Raw genomic sequence first — 17,868 nt, forward strand, 5'->3', positions numbered from 1 at the left:
CACTCACTCACTCACAGCCATCAGCACCGCCCCGAGAGGCCGAGGCGGAGGCAGGGCCTGCTTGTCACCGCCACCTGCTGCCCTCCTGCTTGGTCTCCGTCTGCTCACCCAGCCCGGGACCCGCAGGCCCCCAGCCTCTGCCGGACGGTAGGCCTGGAGCCCCTGTGACTCCACCCCCCTGGGCTGGGCCGCCGAGCCCCGCCCCATACACACCTGTAGGCGCTCTGCCTGCCTCTGGCACCGGCTCCCTACAAGTCGAGCAGGTCCTGGCGGGCAGGCAGGACCCGCCCCCCGACCCTTGGCCCCCCCAGCTGGTGGCACAGCACAGGGCCCTGGGAGTCCAGGCTCTCCCGGCTTTGATCCTGGGATGTGGGCAAGACGCCTCCCCCAGCAGGCCTCTCCATTCCCCCACCCCAGGGGGCCCTGCAGTGCAGCCCAGCGTGGCCCACCCCTGCCTGCCACAAACACAGCCTCCAGCTCTATTTCTCAGCCCACCCTGCTCCCACCGTCCCTGGAAGCAGTGCCCAGCAGATTCCAGGCTCACACACAGCCCCTGGGGAGACAGGATCTGCCTTCCCTGGGCCACATGAACAGTGGAGTCCCCAGAGGCCTCATTGGTGTGGCCTGGAGGCAGGCACCAAGTGGAGCGCAAAGGCCTCCTAGGACACTGGACCTGTGCCCACCATGGTCAGCCCTCCTGGGACCAGCACCAGATCCTGTATTTCAGGAATTCCCAGGTGTGCCAGGCAAGGCTGGTGAAGGTGGGGACCTCCCACTGAGCAGAGTCCTTGCTCCCTGGAGAAGCACCTGGTGCAGCTCTGTGATAATGTGTTGCCCAGCACTGGCTAAGTGTGTGCTTGCTGCTCAGAGTTGCCTCAACTCTCTGGGGCTATTGTGACGAACCACAGCCACCCAGGGCAAACCTGGGCGCCACTTCTGGTCCTAGGCAGTGAGCGAGTGGACACACACTCTCAAGTCTGCACCTGGGGTGTCACATGCGATGTGTAATGTGTGAGGTGCAGTAGTGAGGTTCAGTGGGTCTGTGTGTGGTGCTTCTGGGGTGTAGCACGTGAGGAGTGACAGAAGCCCCCCCCCCCAGGCCGTCCTCACTGGGGCCTGGTGGTCAGCCAGCCTCTGCATGAGGGCACTGCAGGCTGGAAGCCCGTCTCCCTGAAGTGCTTCCCTGGCTGTCCCCTCAGGAGCCCATGGCTGCATTCCCCAATACCCTCTGGGTACAGTGAGGATGGTGGCGGGTATGCCTGGCCGGTGCCCCATGAACCTGGCAGGATCTAGCCAGGCACAGGCACCGACTGGCCTCTGCTTCCTCCACCATCCTCTGCCAGCAGGAAGAGGGGCAGGAGAGCTGCATGACAGTCGTGTGCGCCCTGCGTGACGGCCATGTGGGACAGTCACTTGCACGATGAGCATGTTTCCTGCTTGCTGGCCTCTCGCTGCCCTCGGCGCCCTTGCCTGCCTCGCCTGGCCGCCTTTGCAGGGCAGTGCTTCTGGCCGCCCTTCTGTGCCCGCGCTCGGGCAGGGCGGGGACCCGCGGGAATGCAGAGCCTCCCTCACAGCCCGCAGCCTCGGGGTTGCCAGTCGCCTGCCATCTCACTGCATCTGTGTCCTGTCTGTCTGGGTGACTCTGTGCCCCCAGGGGCCAGCAGCTGGCCCAGCCACTGGCCAGACCCTCTGGGGCTGGACAGGAAGTGGCTGGGGCTCACTATGCATGACCTGGACTCAGCTCAGCTCCAGCTCAGGCACTGCCAAGACCTGCAGAGTCACCAGGGGTCAGCCAGCCTGAAGCTGCCTCCGATGGGTGGGTGGGGGTGTCTCAGTTAGCCAGATCAGAGGGGGTTGGACTTCACCCTGGCCTAGGCCGAGTGGGTCAGGACTCAGATGACCTCCCAGGGTGTCCCTCCCTGCCCCTATGGGGACATCTATTTCATGTGAGCCTTCCCTAGCTAACAGCCCCCTCCCTCGTGGGCACCCGGACCTGGCTGGCAGCCCTAGGTCACAGGAACTCTACCCTGCCAGGAGCAGCCCATGAGACCCCACCCACAGCTACCTGCAGTTCTGTGAGGCCAGACCCCACATTCACAGGATCCACAGGGCCTCAATGAGGGGAGAGCCTGACCCAGAGGCAGCGTCAGAGGGCCTGTGTAGGGAGCCCCTGTCACCCTGCCCAGACATAGGAGCAGGTGGGCTCAGCAGGCCACAGTACACAGTGTTGAGGGACAGGGTCCCCTGATTGTGGCCCTCCCCCGGAATCAGGTCTGAAGAGGTGATCCTTCAGCCTTCCGGAGTGGGCCGTGCTGACCGGCCCAGCAGTCACCCTCACCTGTGGCATCTCTGAGGGTCAGGGCCCAGAGCAGGGACCCTCCCCTCCCTCAGGGATACTAGGGGGACAGCAGGTGCAGGGCTGGCTGCTCCTGGAAGGCCCCTCCCTCCTAGCCACACTGTCCCCCACCCCGTCCTCTTGGTGTCCAGGTCCATGCCCCGGCCAGTGCTCAGAGGAGCAGCCACAGTCCTGTGGCTCTGCCTGGCATGGCTCCTCACCCAGGTCTTCGCTTGGCTCTCCGGAGACACAGCGTCCATGGTTGCTATAGCAACAGTCCTGCACGCCTGTTTCCAGGGAAACCAGCCTGAGCGTCTTGGCTGCCGAGCAACGCCCACAGCTCAGGTGACCACACGGACAGGCAGACAGACCAAGGGACGAGTGTCTGAGCTCTGCAGGACCAGGAATCCTGTAGGTGCAGAGCTGGCCTGAGCTGCCCCTGGCCACCATGAGTTCCACCTCCAGCAAGCCTGGCAACTGGGACACCACCCGGCGACCCCGGCTGGGGCTGGACGCAGTGATCCAGGTCAGCAGGGTGGCTGCCCTCCCTGTCCTTGGCCCACGGGGTACCCAGGGAAGGGCTCAGGTGCTCAGCGTAACACAGGCATGAGCATGCACACATATGCATGTGCAAGGGGAGGCCCTGGGGGGCTTGATCTGCAACCCCCAGTCCTGGCTGTCAGACACTGGGGACAGGGCAGACCCTGCACAACCACGTCCTAGGCCTCACAGAGCAAGGATGACCTTGGGGAGCCCAGGCTCTGTTTGCTAGCCGTGCGGGTCTGTCCTGCTCCTGGAGACCCCTCCTCCAGAGCCCACCCAGCCAGTGCCCAGGCAGCTCCCACTCCAAGCCTGGCACATTCTGGCCCAGCTCCCCCAGCACAGCCCGGTGGTGATGTCACCCCCCCCTCCCCACCCCGCAGGGCTGTCGGGACTGGGGTGCTGACTCAGGTGCCTGGAACCCGCCCTGGCGGGGGACATAGCCCCCAGCAACCTGCCCACGCTGGTGCCGGCCATCTCAATAACAGGCCACGTGTGCCCATGAATGCCCACGCGAGGGCAATATGCGGCCATCAGGTGTGACCCAAGGTGGGCCCAGCGGTGCCTAGGGGGACATCACCTCAGCCCACTGCCCGGGATCTCCCTGCTACTTCTGAGTTCCCAGGAAGTGGGGTGAAGAGAGGAAACTCCAGGTGGGCACACTTCTGCCCTGCACCCGTCTGGGAGGCCAGGAACCCCGAAGCCTGGAGCTGGACGGCAAGGTGCCCAGAGCTCTCCCAGTGCCATGGGCGGTCTGGGTGGGCAGCTCTGCCCATCTGCCTGACACCTGTCATTTGAGTGGTGCTGATTAACATCTCACAGTGCCACCCATGGGTGACAGATCAGGGCCCTGAGCACCCCAGGGGGAACCATAGGGCAAGGGTGTGGTGTGTGCGACTCCAGCCAGGGCTCGGTCCCCTGGCCACCTCAGCCCCACACAGTGTTGCAGCTGGCGGCAGGCTTGGAATCAGCTTCCAGGTCAGAGGAGGGCTGAGACAGGGTCTGCATGTGAAATGGGGAGCAGGTCCGGGCCAGACGGTTCACACCAGCGGGGCCAGCATCCTGTGGTGTGGTCCCCCTCTGGGAGGTTAGCGCACTCAGCTCGGGGGAATCTCTGCCTTCTGTTGCCTCTCCAAGTTTCACACGGACTTCCGTTTCCTGCAGTGGCTCGTGGCCATCTGCGGCCTCTCGTGCTGGGGACATGGCTCTAGCACACCTTACCCTGTTCCTCAGACACAGGCTCCCCACATCTCCTGCGTGCGGTAGCCACACAGGGCGTGTCCACAGGGGTCACTCTCTGAGGCTCACGGAGGTCGGGCACACGACCAGTTTTGCTGTCCCATCTCAGGGGACAGCAGGCACGCCTATTGGCTCCGCATAGGATGGCCGGTCTGCAGGAGGGGACTGCTAGGACCCTGGTCACTTCAGCATGGCCCAACCGCACCATGGCAGGCAGGAGGGGAGTGGGAGTGGGTGAGCTGGACCCCTTCCCTCCTCTGCCTTCAGCTCCATTTAGCACAGCAGGACCCCCAGGTCCTGAGACACTGCACCCCTGACTGCCCACCCAAGTCAGGCCTGCAGAGCCGCCCGAAGCCTGCACAGCCATCTCCCTCCCTCCTGCAAGTCCTGCCTGCCCCATTGGCGCCTCTGTTACTCTCTGCAAAGCCACACATCTAACCCTCCAGGATCACTCACCTAATGTCCCTCCATGACAGTTACCGAGGAGCAGAAGAGGGCCAAGGGTGGCTTTGCACGCTCTGGGACACACTGCGTTTTGTGCCAGTTGCTACACATCCAAGCAGACACACCACAGAGCCTGAGTGGGCCGTCAGGCAGTCCAGCGGATTGGAAGGACAGCCCAGGAGAGTGGCCTTTGAAGGGAACCAAGACCTGGGGGATTTAAGGCGGGGCCGGGTAAGCAGGCATTTGAGCTGACGCAGGGTCTGTTTCTCTTTAGGGAGTGTCCAGTGGCTTCCAGCTAGGTGTGCACTGTTACACATGACAGGATTTCGCTCTGTGAGTGTGGCTGCACCCCTGTGTAACCAGTCGGTGACAGGCCTCTGGGGCGGCCCTGGATCGCAGCCGCTGTGCACTGTGCTGCCAAGGACGCGGGCTTCCAGGCAACCGGTCTATGCAGATGTCCTTCCTTCCTTCTTTTATAAAGATTTATTTTATAATCTGTTTTTGTTGGAAAGACAGATATACAGAGAGAAGGAGAAACAGAGAGAAAGCTCTTTCATCCACTGGTTCACTCCCCCAGTGGCCACAATGGCTGGGGCTAAGCAGACATGAAGCCAGGGGTCAGGAGCTTCTTCCGGGTCTCCTGCACAGGTGCAGGGTCCCAAGGCTTTGGGCCGTCCTCTCCGGCTTTCTCAGGCCACAAGGACCTGGGAGTTGGATGGGAAGTGGAGCAGCCAGAACATGAACCGGGATCCTGGCACAAGCAAAGCGAGGATTTAGCCACTAGGCTACCACACCTGGCCCTGCAGATTTCATCTCTTTAGGGTCAGTTCCCAGGAGCGGGATGGCTGGACCAGGCACCAGATCTTTGTCACACCACCTATCATGCCTGCCCTGGAATCCTGCCCCAGCAGGAGGCACGGACAAGTGGGGCCAGGGTCTCGCCCCTGTGTGCCTGCGGAGTGCGACCCTCCTCACCAGCACTGCCTTTGGCTGGCGTGAAGGCCGTTCTCACGGGGTGTGCCCTCATTTCCCTCAAAGTTCGAGATCTGGAGCATTCTCTCCTGTGTCTGCTGACCATTTGCACGGAACCCTTTGACAAACCCGTTTGCGGCCTCATCCCTTTCTGAACTGGACAGTTGCTTCCTCGCTGGTCTCTGGAGACGAGTCCTCCATCAGCTGCATGACTGGCCGCCTTCCTCCCGCGGTGTGGCCGCCTCGTCCCCTGCGGATGCTGCCGGCAGTCCCCGGCTTGAGGCTGTCCATCTCGCTTTCACTGCCTGGCCTCCAGGGTCTGTCCTGCAAGTGTTTGCTGGCTCCTGAAGCTGGCAGGGTCCCTGAGGTCCTCTTCTAGTGGGCATTGATTTGGGCCTGTCTCCCATGGGGTGACTTCTGTGCAGGGTAGGGTCCTTTTTCTCAGGTTCAGCCCACGTAAGTCCCCTCTTCAGCAACTGACTGCAGCTCATTGTCAGAGAGGTTGGAAGTAGCTGTGTGGCTAAATGCTGGGCCCTGTCCCGTGTCCTCAGGTCTGCCCTGTCCCGTGTCCTCAGGTCTGCCCTGTCCCGTGTCCTCATGGTTGCCCTGTTCTCACAGCTGCCCTGCTCATGTCCACAGGTCCTCTCTGTCCCGTGTCCACACAGATGTTGTCCCCTGACCCTGACCATGGATGACTGATCTAGGCCCATGTCTGGGGCCTCTGAGTCCCACCCCAACAATGTCCCTCTGCAGCCATCTGCACCCCTGTCCCCTCTGTCCTCAGCCCCTGGGCCCTGGGCCCTGGCTGGCTTCTAAGCCAGAGCTGGACTCCATGACGACCTCTGGGCCCAGGTCTCCTCCCTGGCCAGGGTCATCCGCGTGGCCCCAGGCACCTGCAGGCTCTGGCTACTGCTGTCTTACCTGTGCCACCCTCTTCCTCAGGAAGCCCCAAATAGGCACAGGGATGAGGCACAAACGAGTGGGGCCAGGGCCTCGCCCGGTGCGCCTGGCCGTGAGTTAATTCACGCTGTTGGTGTGCTGCCGGGTCAGTGTCCTGGGGCTTTGCGGGGACCCCCACCCAGCCTTCTTGTTCTGGGTCCCCTGCATCCCTGGGAGGGCGGTGGGAGGGAATTTTGCCAGGAAGGGCCCAGGCTGGGCCAGCCCCGGTCCCCCAGGCGCCCTCTCTGCTGAGGAGGACCTCCCAGCACAGGCCTTGCCAGCTGACATGAAGGGCAGCACAGCCCCGAGCAGGAGCCACAGAGGCCACCATCATGCATGGCCACACGGGGGCACTGTCGGTTCGTCCGCCGGCCCAGCTGCCCCTGCCTGGTTTGCAGGCGGTGCCTGGCCTCCTCGCCCCACTCTCAGCTGGGCTCCACTGGACTCAGCCTGCATCCCAGTGTCCCCTGCTGAGATCCTCACCTCCCTCCACCCTGCCTCCCCCGGTGCAATGGATGCTGCTCTCCCGGCTGTACTTTGTGTGCAGACCCCTGCTCTGCAGCCCATTTGGGGCTTCAACTGCCCCAAAGCAGCCAGGGGGGCTCCGTTCTCCTGCAGGTCTCAGAGATCCCGCCCCAGAATCCCCCGAGTGCTTCTCACTGGAAGGAAGACGCAGGCAGGAGCCCTGCTCAACCCAGCAAGGGGAGCCCCTGGCCAGGCCCCCAGGGCTGGGAGGCAGTGCCACGGGGGGCCAGCAGTCCAGGGGTGACCTTGTGAGGATGCTGGGTCATCTGGTCAGCGGGATCCCTGGGTGGAGTCATTCCCTGGCACCTCAAGTCGGGGAGAGAGTGAGGCCTGCAGGGAGGCCAAAACCAGGCCTGGGTCCCTCTGTCCCTTCAGCTTGGAGTTGGGGTCAGCAAGGTGAGCGTTGCCCATACCCCTCACACAGAGAGAGCTGCTGCAAGGACTCTGGCTGCTGACCCTCACGTGGGGTCATGGTTGTTTGGGCAGGGACTGTCCCCTGCATGGTTACCTAAGTTGGACTGTCCCCTACCCAATCAGCCGTGGCCTCACTCAGGACCTGATGTTCCCAGGGTCCCCTGTGGTTGGAGTGCCAACATTGGCGTGGAGGGGCTGTGTGGGTCTGGGGTCTTCCGGAGAGGCGTCCGGCTGTGGTGTCCTGTGCTGGCTGCTGCTCCAGGGAGCCCTCCAGCCATCTTGTTGCAGTCCCAGGTGCCAAGGCCAGGCTGGGGCACAGGAGGCAGGGCACTGAGAAGGGTCGCGGTTTGGTCAGAAATCTGAGAGTGCTTAGGCAGCGGACAGGCAGGGATGGACAGCCTGGCTACAACCCTGAGGCCCGGCCCGGGGCTGCTCAGCCAGGAGGGCGTGGCCTGTGGGACTCGGGCCCTGGTGGAGCCCCTCCTCCCCATCCCGCCCCACCCGGCGTGCACTGCCTCCTCCCTCTCCCCCTCCCCACCGTGGGGGTGGGGGGGCTGGTGTCCCCCCTCCAGGAAGTCCTCTCCCTCCCCCACTGGCTGCAGCCAAACTCGGCCCAACCCCCCAACCCTGTGGGCGGCCCCAGCTGGAGCCCATTACGCCCAGCGCCTTGGGGACGGCAGCTAAGGAGTGACCCCCTGCACTGCTGGCCACAGCCTTCCCACTGCCTTCCCGTTAGCCAATGCCCTGGGGAGCAAGGCAAGGGCTGGCGGCAGGCCGGAGTCCTTCCCAACTGGAACCGAGCCAGGGACCTGGGGCGCTCATATCACCCCAACCCGTCCTCAACCCCCCATACGTACTGTGCTAACCAAGAAGCCAGGAGCAAGGGGACTCTTCCCCAGGATAAGTTCCCCGCCCCCACCAGGGCTGCTGTGGGGGCTGGCAGAGCCTGGGTCTTGAGGTGACCCTGGCAATGACCCACCAGGCCAGCCCTGAGCGTTCGGGCAGGGCATCCAGACCCAGAGAGGAGGCAGGTGGCCACTGGACAACTGGGGACACGTTCTGTAGTCACAGCCTTGGGCTAAGAGGGGTCTGGGGATGCAGTACCCGTGGGCGGACGCAGCTGCCGAGCTCCAGCACCAGGCACCCCTTGAATTCTCACTCCCTGTGAGGGGAGGGTGGCCTGGCCTGGAAGTCCTCTGCCTCTTTGCCCACTTGGCAGAAAAGCCCCTCCCCCAGGCCTGGACCTGCACCCTGCTGTGCCCCTCCTCTCCTCTGAGACCTTGGGGTTGCCTGCCCACCTCTGAGCCTGCAGCCTCTGCCCCCTCAGAAGCAAAGCCCTAAGCAATGCCCACCCCTCCTGGGTGCCCTGCCCCACCCCCGGGCCACAGCTTCCGTGCCTGGGTTTCCATGCAGCCAGGTGGGCAGCCATGGACCACACAGATCCTGTTCTCCAGCTCCTGTCCCAAACCCCCTCAGGTGCTGGAGGGCAGGGCTTCCTCAGGCACCTGAGGGGGTAGCTGACTCCCAGCATTCCCAGGGGAACAGACAATGGGGATGGGGGAGAAGCGGGAGGATGAGGGGTGGCCTGGCAGGAGGGGACCAACAAGTCATCTCAGCCCTGGCCATCATTGCACAGGTGGGGAAACTGAGGCACGGCTGCACTCTCCCTCCCATGGTGACTGTCTTGGGGTCACCACAGACCTGGGAGCTGCTGGGCTGTGGCAGCGTGTCTGAGGCAGCCGTGTGGAGCCGTGTGGAGCCGTGTCAGGCAGCCGTGTCTGAGGCAGCCGTGTAGAGCCATGTGGAGCCGTGTCTGAGGCAGCCGTGTGGAGCCGTGTCTGAGGCAGCCGTGTCTGAGGCAGCTGTGTGGAGCCGTGTCTGAGGCAGCCATGTCTGGGCTATTTCAGAGGCTGCAGGACACCATCCTGAGTCCCACAGCCAGCAGAGGGGACCGTATGCTGACCATACGTGGAGACGGGCAGCAGGCATTGCCCATCCCCTTGCCTGCCCGCATCCGCCAGATTGTGGCCGGCAGCCTGGGCCAAGAGCTTCCTGCAGGTGACTGGGGTGAAGGGAAGGCAGGGAGCATGGGAGCCACAAACAGTGCATGAAGCCCCTTCCAGCCACTCAGGCCGCAGCCCACTATCAGCCTCGGGGCTTGAGCACATCTGACCTTCTGCGTCCCCCAGAAACAGCTCACTCTCGGTACCCACCCTAACCCCAAGTGCACACCCAAAGGCCCCCAGTGCCCCATGCTGACCCCTAGTGCACCCTAGACCCAGCTCACACCCCCCAGTGCCCTAGCTGGCCCATGCTCCCCCTGCAGGTCAGCTGGCACGGCTAGAGGAGCTGCTGGCCCAGGCAGGTGTTAAGCAGGCAGAGCTGGCCAGCAGGCACTGCGTGACCAGTGAGCAGGTGGGTGTATGCCGCGGGCACCACCAGTCTCTGTGCCTTTCCACCCACCCAGGGGCGATGTGACACTTGCCTGCCTCAAGTGTCCACTCATTGTCCCAGTACCCTACCAGGCCCGCCTGCCTACTGCCCTGGGCCCTTCCTGACCCCCAACCCTGGGCATGGCTCAGCTTGTCTCCCATCACCCCATTGGCGGGTGTGGTCCGCACCCTGCAGAGGCGAAGGGCTACCTTGGCTTCCAGAGCCAGATGGAGGGCCCTGCTCTGCCCTCACCAGGGAGGGCCCTGGGGCAGCCACCTGGGGAAGTCCTGCCTCCTGTGGGACCAGCCCAACCCACACTGTGACCCAGGGCTGCCTACCAGGCCCAGGAGCCTCATGTGCAGGAGGGCTTCAGGCTGCAGACACCCCTGCCCTGTGAGGAGGGGTCAGGCAGAACCAGGTGGCTCCCTTGCCCAGCTGCAGACTCGGCTGGGGACCACTGAGGGACAGCGGCGCAGGGCAGAACTAGGGCACAGCCTGGACCTGGAGGAGGCCCTGGGTCGCCTGGAGGCCGCAGAGCAGAGGTGAGCTTGGCTGTGACCCTGCCAACAGTGGCTCCCGCTAGCCCAGCCACTGGTGCTCCTCCCAGAGCCTGTTGGGAGCTAGAAGAGGGTTGGGGTGGGACCCTCTCTCCGTAGCCTTCAGCTTTTCCCTCCATGCTCCACTACAAGACTGCATCCCCACCTCAGGGCCGCCCCTTACCTGGGTGGTGGCTAAAGGTGCCTACCCATGGGGAGTGCCCACTCTCTTGGGCTGAATGCTACAGCACCCGGGCCTGGAAAGGAGCTGAGCTGGGCTGCCTGGCTGGGGTCGTTGCTGGGGGCTGCTTTCCCCCAGGTGCTGGGGAAGGGAGTCTGGGGTAGTTGTGGGGAGGCGAGGGGGTGGGGTAGCCCCCCTCCACCAGCCAGGACACCCCACAGTGCTCTGAGGAGCTCTCCATGCCTGGCCCCTGTCCTGCCAGGAGCACCGGCCTCTCCCAGGTCAACAGCCTCCTCCGAGCACAGCTGGAGCAACTAAGGGTGGCCAACGAGGCGCTTGCCGGGGAGCTGGCCGGGATGACGGGCCTCACGCTCCGCCTGCAGGGCCAGCTGGAGCTGAGGCAGCAGAGGCCCGGGGCCTGGACACAGGTGCTGCCCTCCCGTGTCCACAGGAAGCAGGGTCAGCAGAGGGTGTGCCTCAGACCACCCCTCTGGTACAAACTGCTGAACCAGGGACCCCAGTTGCAGCCCTAATATCTGAGCCCAGCAGGACATGAAAGTGGGAGGCAACCGGCTTTGGGCCCGCAGTGCAGGGTGGACACAGGGCTTGCAGTGTGCGATGGACACGGGGCCCGTGGAACGGGGTGGATGCAAGGCCTGTAGTGTGGGGTCTATACAGGGTCCACAGAGTGGAGTGGACATGGGGCCCACGGAGTGGGGTGGACACGGGGCTGAGTTGTGGCATAGACATGAAACTGTAGTGTGGAGTAGATACAGGGCCCGTGGTCCTCGGTGGGCTCAGGGCCTGAGGCTGGGGTGGACACAGGCCTCTTATTTTCAGCACCCGCGGCACATCCACCTCCTGTGGAGACAGACCTCAGCGCTCCGGGCACAGCTGGGCGAGCTGCGAGCTGCCACAGAAAGGTCAGTGCCAGCGCCCAGGGGCCCGGAGGGCAGGAGCGCAGCAGGCCACAAGGCTGAGGAACAAGGAGGACCAGGCAGGCGTGACAGGACCCCACCTGCTCAGAGCCTCTGAGATCGCCTTGTCCTGCCTCTTCTGGGCACGTCACCAGGCCCTCGAGGGATCAGACAGGCCCTGGCCTCGGCCCCTCCCTGGCATGCCATGATAGAGGCCCCAGAGGGACCTGTCGAACCCTGTGTTCAGGAACTCCAGCCTCCCCTGGGGCTCTACGTCTCCTGTGCCAGGCTCGGGTCATCTCCCAGAGCCTCAGGCCGAGGTGGCCAGCACCGCCCGGTGCCACCCTTGTCTCCCAGGGGCCTGGCGGAGCTGCAGGCCGAGGTGATCAGCACAGCCCAGCGTCTGCACGGAGCCTGCAGGAACCTGGACTCCAACCTGCGGCGGACAGCCAGCAGCATGACGGGTGCCCTGGAGCAGCGTCTGCGGGCCCAGGTGGCCGAGGCACTGCAGCTACAAGCTCAGTGGGATGCCGAGAAGGTGGCGCTGCAGGCCAGGTGGGCGCCAGGAGTGGGGGAGGGGCCCAGGGGCCTTGTCTCTGCAAGGTGCAGGGGCTACTCCCAGCCTATGTGGCCACTGCCCCGTCAGACGCCGCTGTCCATGCATGCAGACATCATGCCCCCTGGGGATGTGTGGCCTCTGGTGAGTGTGGGAGGTTCTGGACTCAGAGGACTCTGGGGTGGGGTGCTCCTCCCTGGGCTACAAACGCCCTCCCACCTGCAGGTGGCAGCTGCGTCCCCTCAGCCCTCCCAAGGGCAGGCAGTGCTGGTAGCAGGGACCAGAGCGGGGCTGGAAGGGGTTTGCTCCCCAGATGGTAGGAGCTCCCCCTCTGGCCCCCAGGCTCTCAGAGCAGATGGTGCTGGTGGAGAAGCTGACGAAGCAAGTGGCCACTGCTCCCCACCAGAGGCTGTCCCCAACACAGGCCCAGGACCCTACACTGCAGGCTGTGGAGGGAGAGCAGGTGTGTCACCAAGGCTCCTGGGAACGCCAGAGGGAGTGGAGGCTGACCCCCAGGCCCGGGGCACAACATCCCCAGGCGCCCAGCCCAAGTTTCCGCTAAGGGTGTTTGGGGTCTGGCAGCCTCTCTGGGCTCACACCAACACGCCACACCCTGACCCCCAGCAGGAGCTGAGCCTGCAGCTGAAAGACTCTCAGGCAGAGGTGGCCAGGCCCCAGCGACAGCTTTGTGAGAACCAGCGAGAGCGCCAGAACCTCCTGGGCCAGCACAGCCAGGCATGCGATGAGCCCCCAGACCAGCAGCAAGCACAAAGGCATGGCCAGGAGTCTCCCCCTCACCCCACCCCCTGCTGAACACCAGGAAGGAGCTGAGAGCCGGGTGGGAAGCAAAGTACCCGCATATCTTTCTGCCATCCCTCCTATACTGAAGGCACCGCCTGCCCCTGTTTGCACCTGCCTTCCAGCCTCGCCCTGCCCCCTTGGGGAGACGGTGGACAGGGGAGGGGCTGGAAGGCGGGAGCTGGGATGGGGAGGGACTAAGCTTCAGGGGTCCCTATTGAGGGCAGTGCAGGAGGCATCCCCTCCCTGGGCCTCAGTGCCTATTGCATGGGCGTCTGCCTCCCTAGCTTTGTCACGGGGTCCAATAGCTGGGCGAGGGGCAGCGTCACCCTTAGAGCCAGATACCCTCACCCCTCCAGCCCACAGCCCTGTGCATGCAGGCCTCCTTGCACACACACACAGATACATGCACTGCATGAATGTCCACACTGCACACACATACATGCAAGCATGGACACACGTGCACCACAAGCATGCGCCCGGGCGAGTCCTCTGCAGCCTACGGGGAGGGCCTATGTGCCGTGAGGAGTCCCCGGAGCCCAGGGGGCCAGCCGAGCCCACTGCCCCCACCCCTATGCTCAGTCAGGGGCACCTGGAGCAGCTGCAGGTGGAGGTCTCAGGGCTGAGGAAGGCACTGCGCACGGCCCAGCTGCAGAGAGACAGCCTGGAGAACGAGCACCTCGGCGTGCGGGACGCGCTGGGCCGGGTATGTGCTGACCCCCAAACCAAGGCCTAGGCTGGAGAGACAAAGCCCCACGCCCAGAGCTCCAGGCTGGAGGCACTCCAAGCCACGCCTGCTTCTCTCTCCAGCTCTACCCAGAAGCTCCATGGTGACCCCGCCCTGTGCCCCACCCAGGCCAGGAGCAGAGGCTGTGGGCTCTCCACCTCCCCACCCCAGGACACCCCTCACCCTGGCCTAGGACCCTCCCACCCAATCCCTAGCCCTCATCCTGGCCTGGGCTTCCTGTTCTCCGCCCCAGGCAGAGGCCAACAACATGGACCTGGAGCTGCTTGTCCAGCGGCTGAGGTCTGAGGGGGCGGAGCGAAGGGGTGTCCTGGCCCAGATGGCTGCCCTGCTGGATGGGCTGGCCCACGACAAAGCTGCCCTCAGCCACCTGGTCCTGCAGGTGAGCTGTGGGTCTGAGCCCCCGTGCTGTGTGGGGGAGCCCGGCCTGCGTCAGGACAGCAAGGCAGTGACCTAGAGCCTGGAGACGACCCCCTGCCCGCCTGTCGGCAGCTGCAGCAAGAGCAGGCAGAGGCCCAGAAGCAGCTGGCAGAGGTGGAGCAGCGGCTGCAGCGGGAACAGCAGCAGCGGAAGGCACTGCAGCAGACCTGCACACACCTGGAAGAGCAGGTGGCCCAGGTGAGGCTAGGGGTGGCAGGTGGTGCAGGGTCGATGGGGCTGGGTCCCTCACCTGGGCCAGCCTGCCCTCATCCACAGCCCCTCCCCTGGAAGTGTAGACACCTGGTGCTCCAGCCAGCAGAGCCAGTAACGCGGACAGGGAGAGGTCTGGGATGAAGCACCGACAGGAGACCAGGGATGGTGGAAGTCTCTGTTGCTCCTTCACCTCTCCCTATATACTCTTCCACCCAAGTCCTAATTTTAGCCAGTAAATCGGATACAGATGAGTCCCATTGGTCTAGGTGTTTTTAGCTACAAGCCCAGTTCCTGTTCCTGCCCATCCCAACGACGCCTAATCAACTCCTAGGCCTACAACACTGGGCGTGCATCCACAGGGATGCCCGGCCCTGCCTGCCTCGGCCGCACGAGCAGGCACCCTCAGGATGGTGTGAGCTTTGTGTCTTTGTTGTTAAGGCTGGTTTATTTGAAAAGCAGAGTCCTCGGGACTTCTCCTGCTTTCCCAGGCCGTGAGAAGGAAGGTGGATGGGAAACAGAAGAGCTGAGATTCGAACCAGCGCCTGTGTGGGATGTTGCTATCACAGGCGTTGGGACGCCAGCCGCTAGCTTGGTCTGCTTGCTTTGCTTCTTGGAGTGTGAATGACAATGAGTTAGTGTCCGTCCCGAGAGCGGTGACTGCCATGTGCCGGAGTGGCCACTGCTGAGGCACTGCCCCGCTGCTCCAGGCTCCGCTCCCAGCCTCATGCCGGAGTGGCCAGCAGCCCTCCTTCCCCAGGCTCCGCTCCCAGCCTCATGCCGGAGTGGCCAGCCGCCCTCCTTCCCCAGGCTCCGCTCCCAGCCTCATGCCGGAGTGGCCAGCAGCCCTCCTTCCCCAGGCTCCGCTCCCAGCCTCATGCCGGAGTGGCCAGCCGCCCTCCTTCCCCAGGCTCCGCTCCCAGCCTCATGCCGGAGTGGCCAGCCGCCCTCCTTCCCCAGGCTCCGCTCCCAGCCTCATGCCGGAGTGGCCAGCCGCCCTCCTTCCCCAGGCTCCGCTCCCAGCCTCATGCCGGAGTGGCCAGCTGCCCTCCTTCCCCAGGCAAGACTGAGCTCTGCGTTGTTTCTGGCTGGGGCTGAAATGGGAATACCCACTGAGACTGCATGAGACCCAGGTCTGCTCTGGGATGGCCGGGTCCCTCTCCAGCATCGGGGACTCAGGCCAGCCATGTGCGTGGCTGCCGCTGGGGATGACGTGAGACCCAGGCCCGCCCTGGGATGGCCAAGTCTGTTCCACTGACTCAGCATCAGGGAGTCTCCTTTCTTAGTTCTCCAAGCACCGCCCACACCCCAAGTCCTGAGTGTGTGCACTGGGATCCTTGGGTTCCCCCCCACGTGCCCTCTGCACTGTTCCAGTGGCCTCTGCTGGCCCACTTGGGGGCATCATCTGATGTCAATCCACATGGTTGTACGCCAAGGTCTACCTTGCATTTCTGTTCCCTCCTCATGGAACGCTGGCAGTCACACACGTGGCAGCCCCTTCTGTTGCATCCCTCCTTCTAGTGACAGAGCCCAGCCCCCGTCAGCTGTGTCCCCGCTGCCCTGGAGCGCACCCATTCCTTCACTCTTGCCAGTCACAGGATATGTAAATAATGTCATGTGCGTATAGTATTAGCTCTGCCTTCTCAAAGCTGTCAGTCAGCTGTTTGAAATTCTGGGGCAGGGTCCCTGCTCTCGCCCGTGCTGTGGTGTGGGAGCCGCATTGGGGTCCTGCTGGGCTCCACTCCCCTCAGAGGCCCGCAGTGATTGGGGGAGCAGTAGGCGACATGATGCAGCCGGGGACCCAGGGACCCCCCTCTGTGTGGCCCAAGGGGGGCGCTGAGCTCCTTCTGCCTGTGGCACCTATGTTGGCTGAGGTCCTTGCCGAGGGTGGCAGCACTGCGGAGACCCAGGTGGCATCCCAGGTCCTCAGAGTGACTGCAAGATCAGATGCACTGAGGGGCGGGGATGCCCTGTCGTGGCTTTGTGCCCCGTGTCCCTGTTCAGCCCAAGCCCTCCATGCCCACCGCCCCCATAACTCCAGGATCCACCTCCCCCTGGACGCTGGAGTCCAGCAGAGGTGGATCTGCAGGCCAGGTATGGGTTCCTCTGACCATGCCCTCTCATGGGGGCACACATGTGTGCCTCTGGGCTCCACTCACTCTGCCCGCCATTCCCTGCTCCCAGGTCACTACCAGGGAGCAGGTCCTGCAGCAGCAGCTGGGGCGAAGCCTACAGGCCCAGGAGGCACAGCTGGACACCCTGCGGAAGGCCGTGCAGGACAAGGCCACCCTGGCCAAAGAGCAGGCAGCCCTGGCGCAGCTGGCGCAGCTGGCATCCGTGGAGGCTGCAGATCTCAGGTGTGGCATTCAGCAGGGGTGGGGGCAGGGGTGGTTGTTCCCAGGGCTTTGGGGGCTGGGGCGTGCCCAGGATGGAGGGAAGCACCCAGCAAGGCTGTAAGTATTTGTAGAGGTGTCCTCCCAGAACTGCAGACTCAGGGGAGCAGGGACTCTGAAACCTCCCTCCTGGGGCTTCCCCCAACCCTCATGGGGCACAGGGGCTCCGAGGACCAGGCAGAGGCCCTCCTGTCTACACCTGCTGCCCAGCACAAGGGTGGCCTGTCCTGCAGACCCCCGGTCCTAGCCTTGTTGGGAGCTCTGCCTGGCGTGCTGGCCGCCGCTCCTGCCCACATGCTCCCAGGAGCAACAACACCCAGCCTCAAGTGGCCACCAGTGTAGATGTGTCCCACACAGACCATGCCAGGGCACCCTGGGTGTGCCCGTGTCCCAACATGGAGGAGAGGACTCACCGGAACTAGAGAGAGCTGTCACTGGCTGGCTGCCCACAGTGGCCTCATCTGTGTTTCTCACAGGAACCAGAGGGAAGCACTGCAGAGCCAGCTCCTGGAGGCTGAACAGCAGGTGGCCCAGCTGGCAGGGGAGGCCCAGAGTGCCCGGCAGGACCGGCAGAGCCTGCAAGGTACCCTTGGCAGCCCCTCAGCCCAAGGTGCAGCTTAGTCTCCGGGGTGCGCAGGCACCTAGCCCCATCTCCCAGGGCTCTGTGCAGACTCGATGCACCACCACACCCTAAAGGGCTGGAGATCTGGGAAAACAGAGGGGCAGACCCTGTGTGGCCCCAAAGTGGAGGGAGACCTTGCCCCCTTGCTCTTCTGCCTGTGCTGCTAGCAGGTAGAGATGGAGGACTAGCAGAGTGGTGAGTCACTGTGTGCGTTGATTCACAATATGCTGTGTGTGTACTGACTATGTGTGCTGACTGACTGTGTGCTTTGTGCTGACTCATCATTCTTCCTAGTGGAGTTGGAACAGTCGAGAAGTGACTGGGAAGTCCAGGAGGCGGCACTGAAGTTGGAATTGGAGCGAATGAGGCAGCAGGTTGACCAGCGAGAGCGTGACAGACAGCTGGACATGCAGCGCCAAGCCTGGGTCGAGAGCGAAGAGCTGGCAAAGCTGAGGCAGCAGGTCAGCCATGCTGCGACACACCTGGACAGGTCAGCCATGCTGCGACACACCTGGACAGGTCAGCCACGCTGTGACACACCTGGACAGGTCAGCCACGCTGTGACACACCTGGACAGGTCAGCCATGCTGCGACACACCTGGACAGGTCAGCCACGCTGTGACACACCTGGACAGGTCAGCCACGCTGC

The 17,868-nt window shown here is 63.9% G+C and overlaps 1 protein-coding gene across 1 annotated transcript in view; it reads left to right on the top strand.

Moving 5' to 3' along the window:
- The first annotated feature begins 2,783 nt into the window (after window positions 1-2,783).
- Window positions 2,784-17,868, top strand: part of CROCC2 (ciliary rootlet coiled-coil, rootletin family member 2) — a 40,185-nt gene continuing 25,100 nt past the window's right edge. Inside the window, exons 1-16 of the mRNA XM_040972439.1 lie at window positions 2,784-2,861; window positions 9,316-9,466; window positions 9,735-9,823; window positions 10,277-10,383; window positions 10,821-10,986; window positions 11,399-11,481; window positions 11,833-12,030; window positions 12,374-12,494; window positions 12,656-12,804; window positions 13,412-13,535; window positions 13,810-14,022; window positions 14,067-14,192; window positions 16,209-16,298; window positions 16,389-16,561; window positions 17,074-17,180; window positions 17,514-17,680. Of these exons, the coding sequence (XP_040828373.1) occupies window positions 2,784-2,861; window positions 9,316-9,466; window positions 9,735-9,823; window positions 10,277-10,383; window positions 10,821-10,986; window positions 11,399-11,481; window positions 11,833-12,030; window positions 12,374-12,494; window positions 12,656-12,804; window positions 13,412-13,535; window positions 13,810-14,022; window positions 14,067-14,192; window positions 16,209-16,298; window positions 16,389-16,561; window positions 17,074-17,180; window positions 17,514-17,680 (2,142 nt within the window). The remainder of the gene's footprint in view (window positions 2,862-9,315; window positions 9,467-9,734; window positions 9,824-10,276; window positions 10,384-10,820; window positions 10,987-11,398; window positions 11,482-11,832; window positions 12,031-12,373; window positions 12,495-12,655; window positions 12,805-13,411; window positions 13,536-13,809; window positions 14,023-14,066; window positions 14,193-16,208; window positions 16,299-16,388; window positions 16,562-17,073; window positions 17,181-17,513; window positions 17,681-17,868) is intronic.

Source organism: Ochotona curzoniae, unplaced genomic scaffold (genome assembly GCF_017591425.1).
Source record: "Ochotona curzoniae isolate NIBS_2020 unplaced genomic scaffold, NIBS_Ocur_1.0 contig_2294, whole genome shotgun sequence".
Classification (NCBI taxonomy): Eukaryota; Metazoa; Chordata; class Mammalia; order Lagomorpha; family Ochotonidae; genus Ochotona; species Ochotona curzoniae.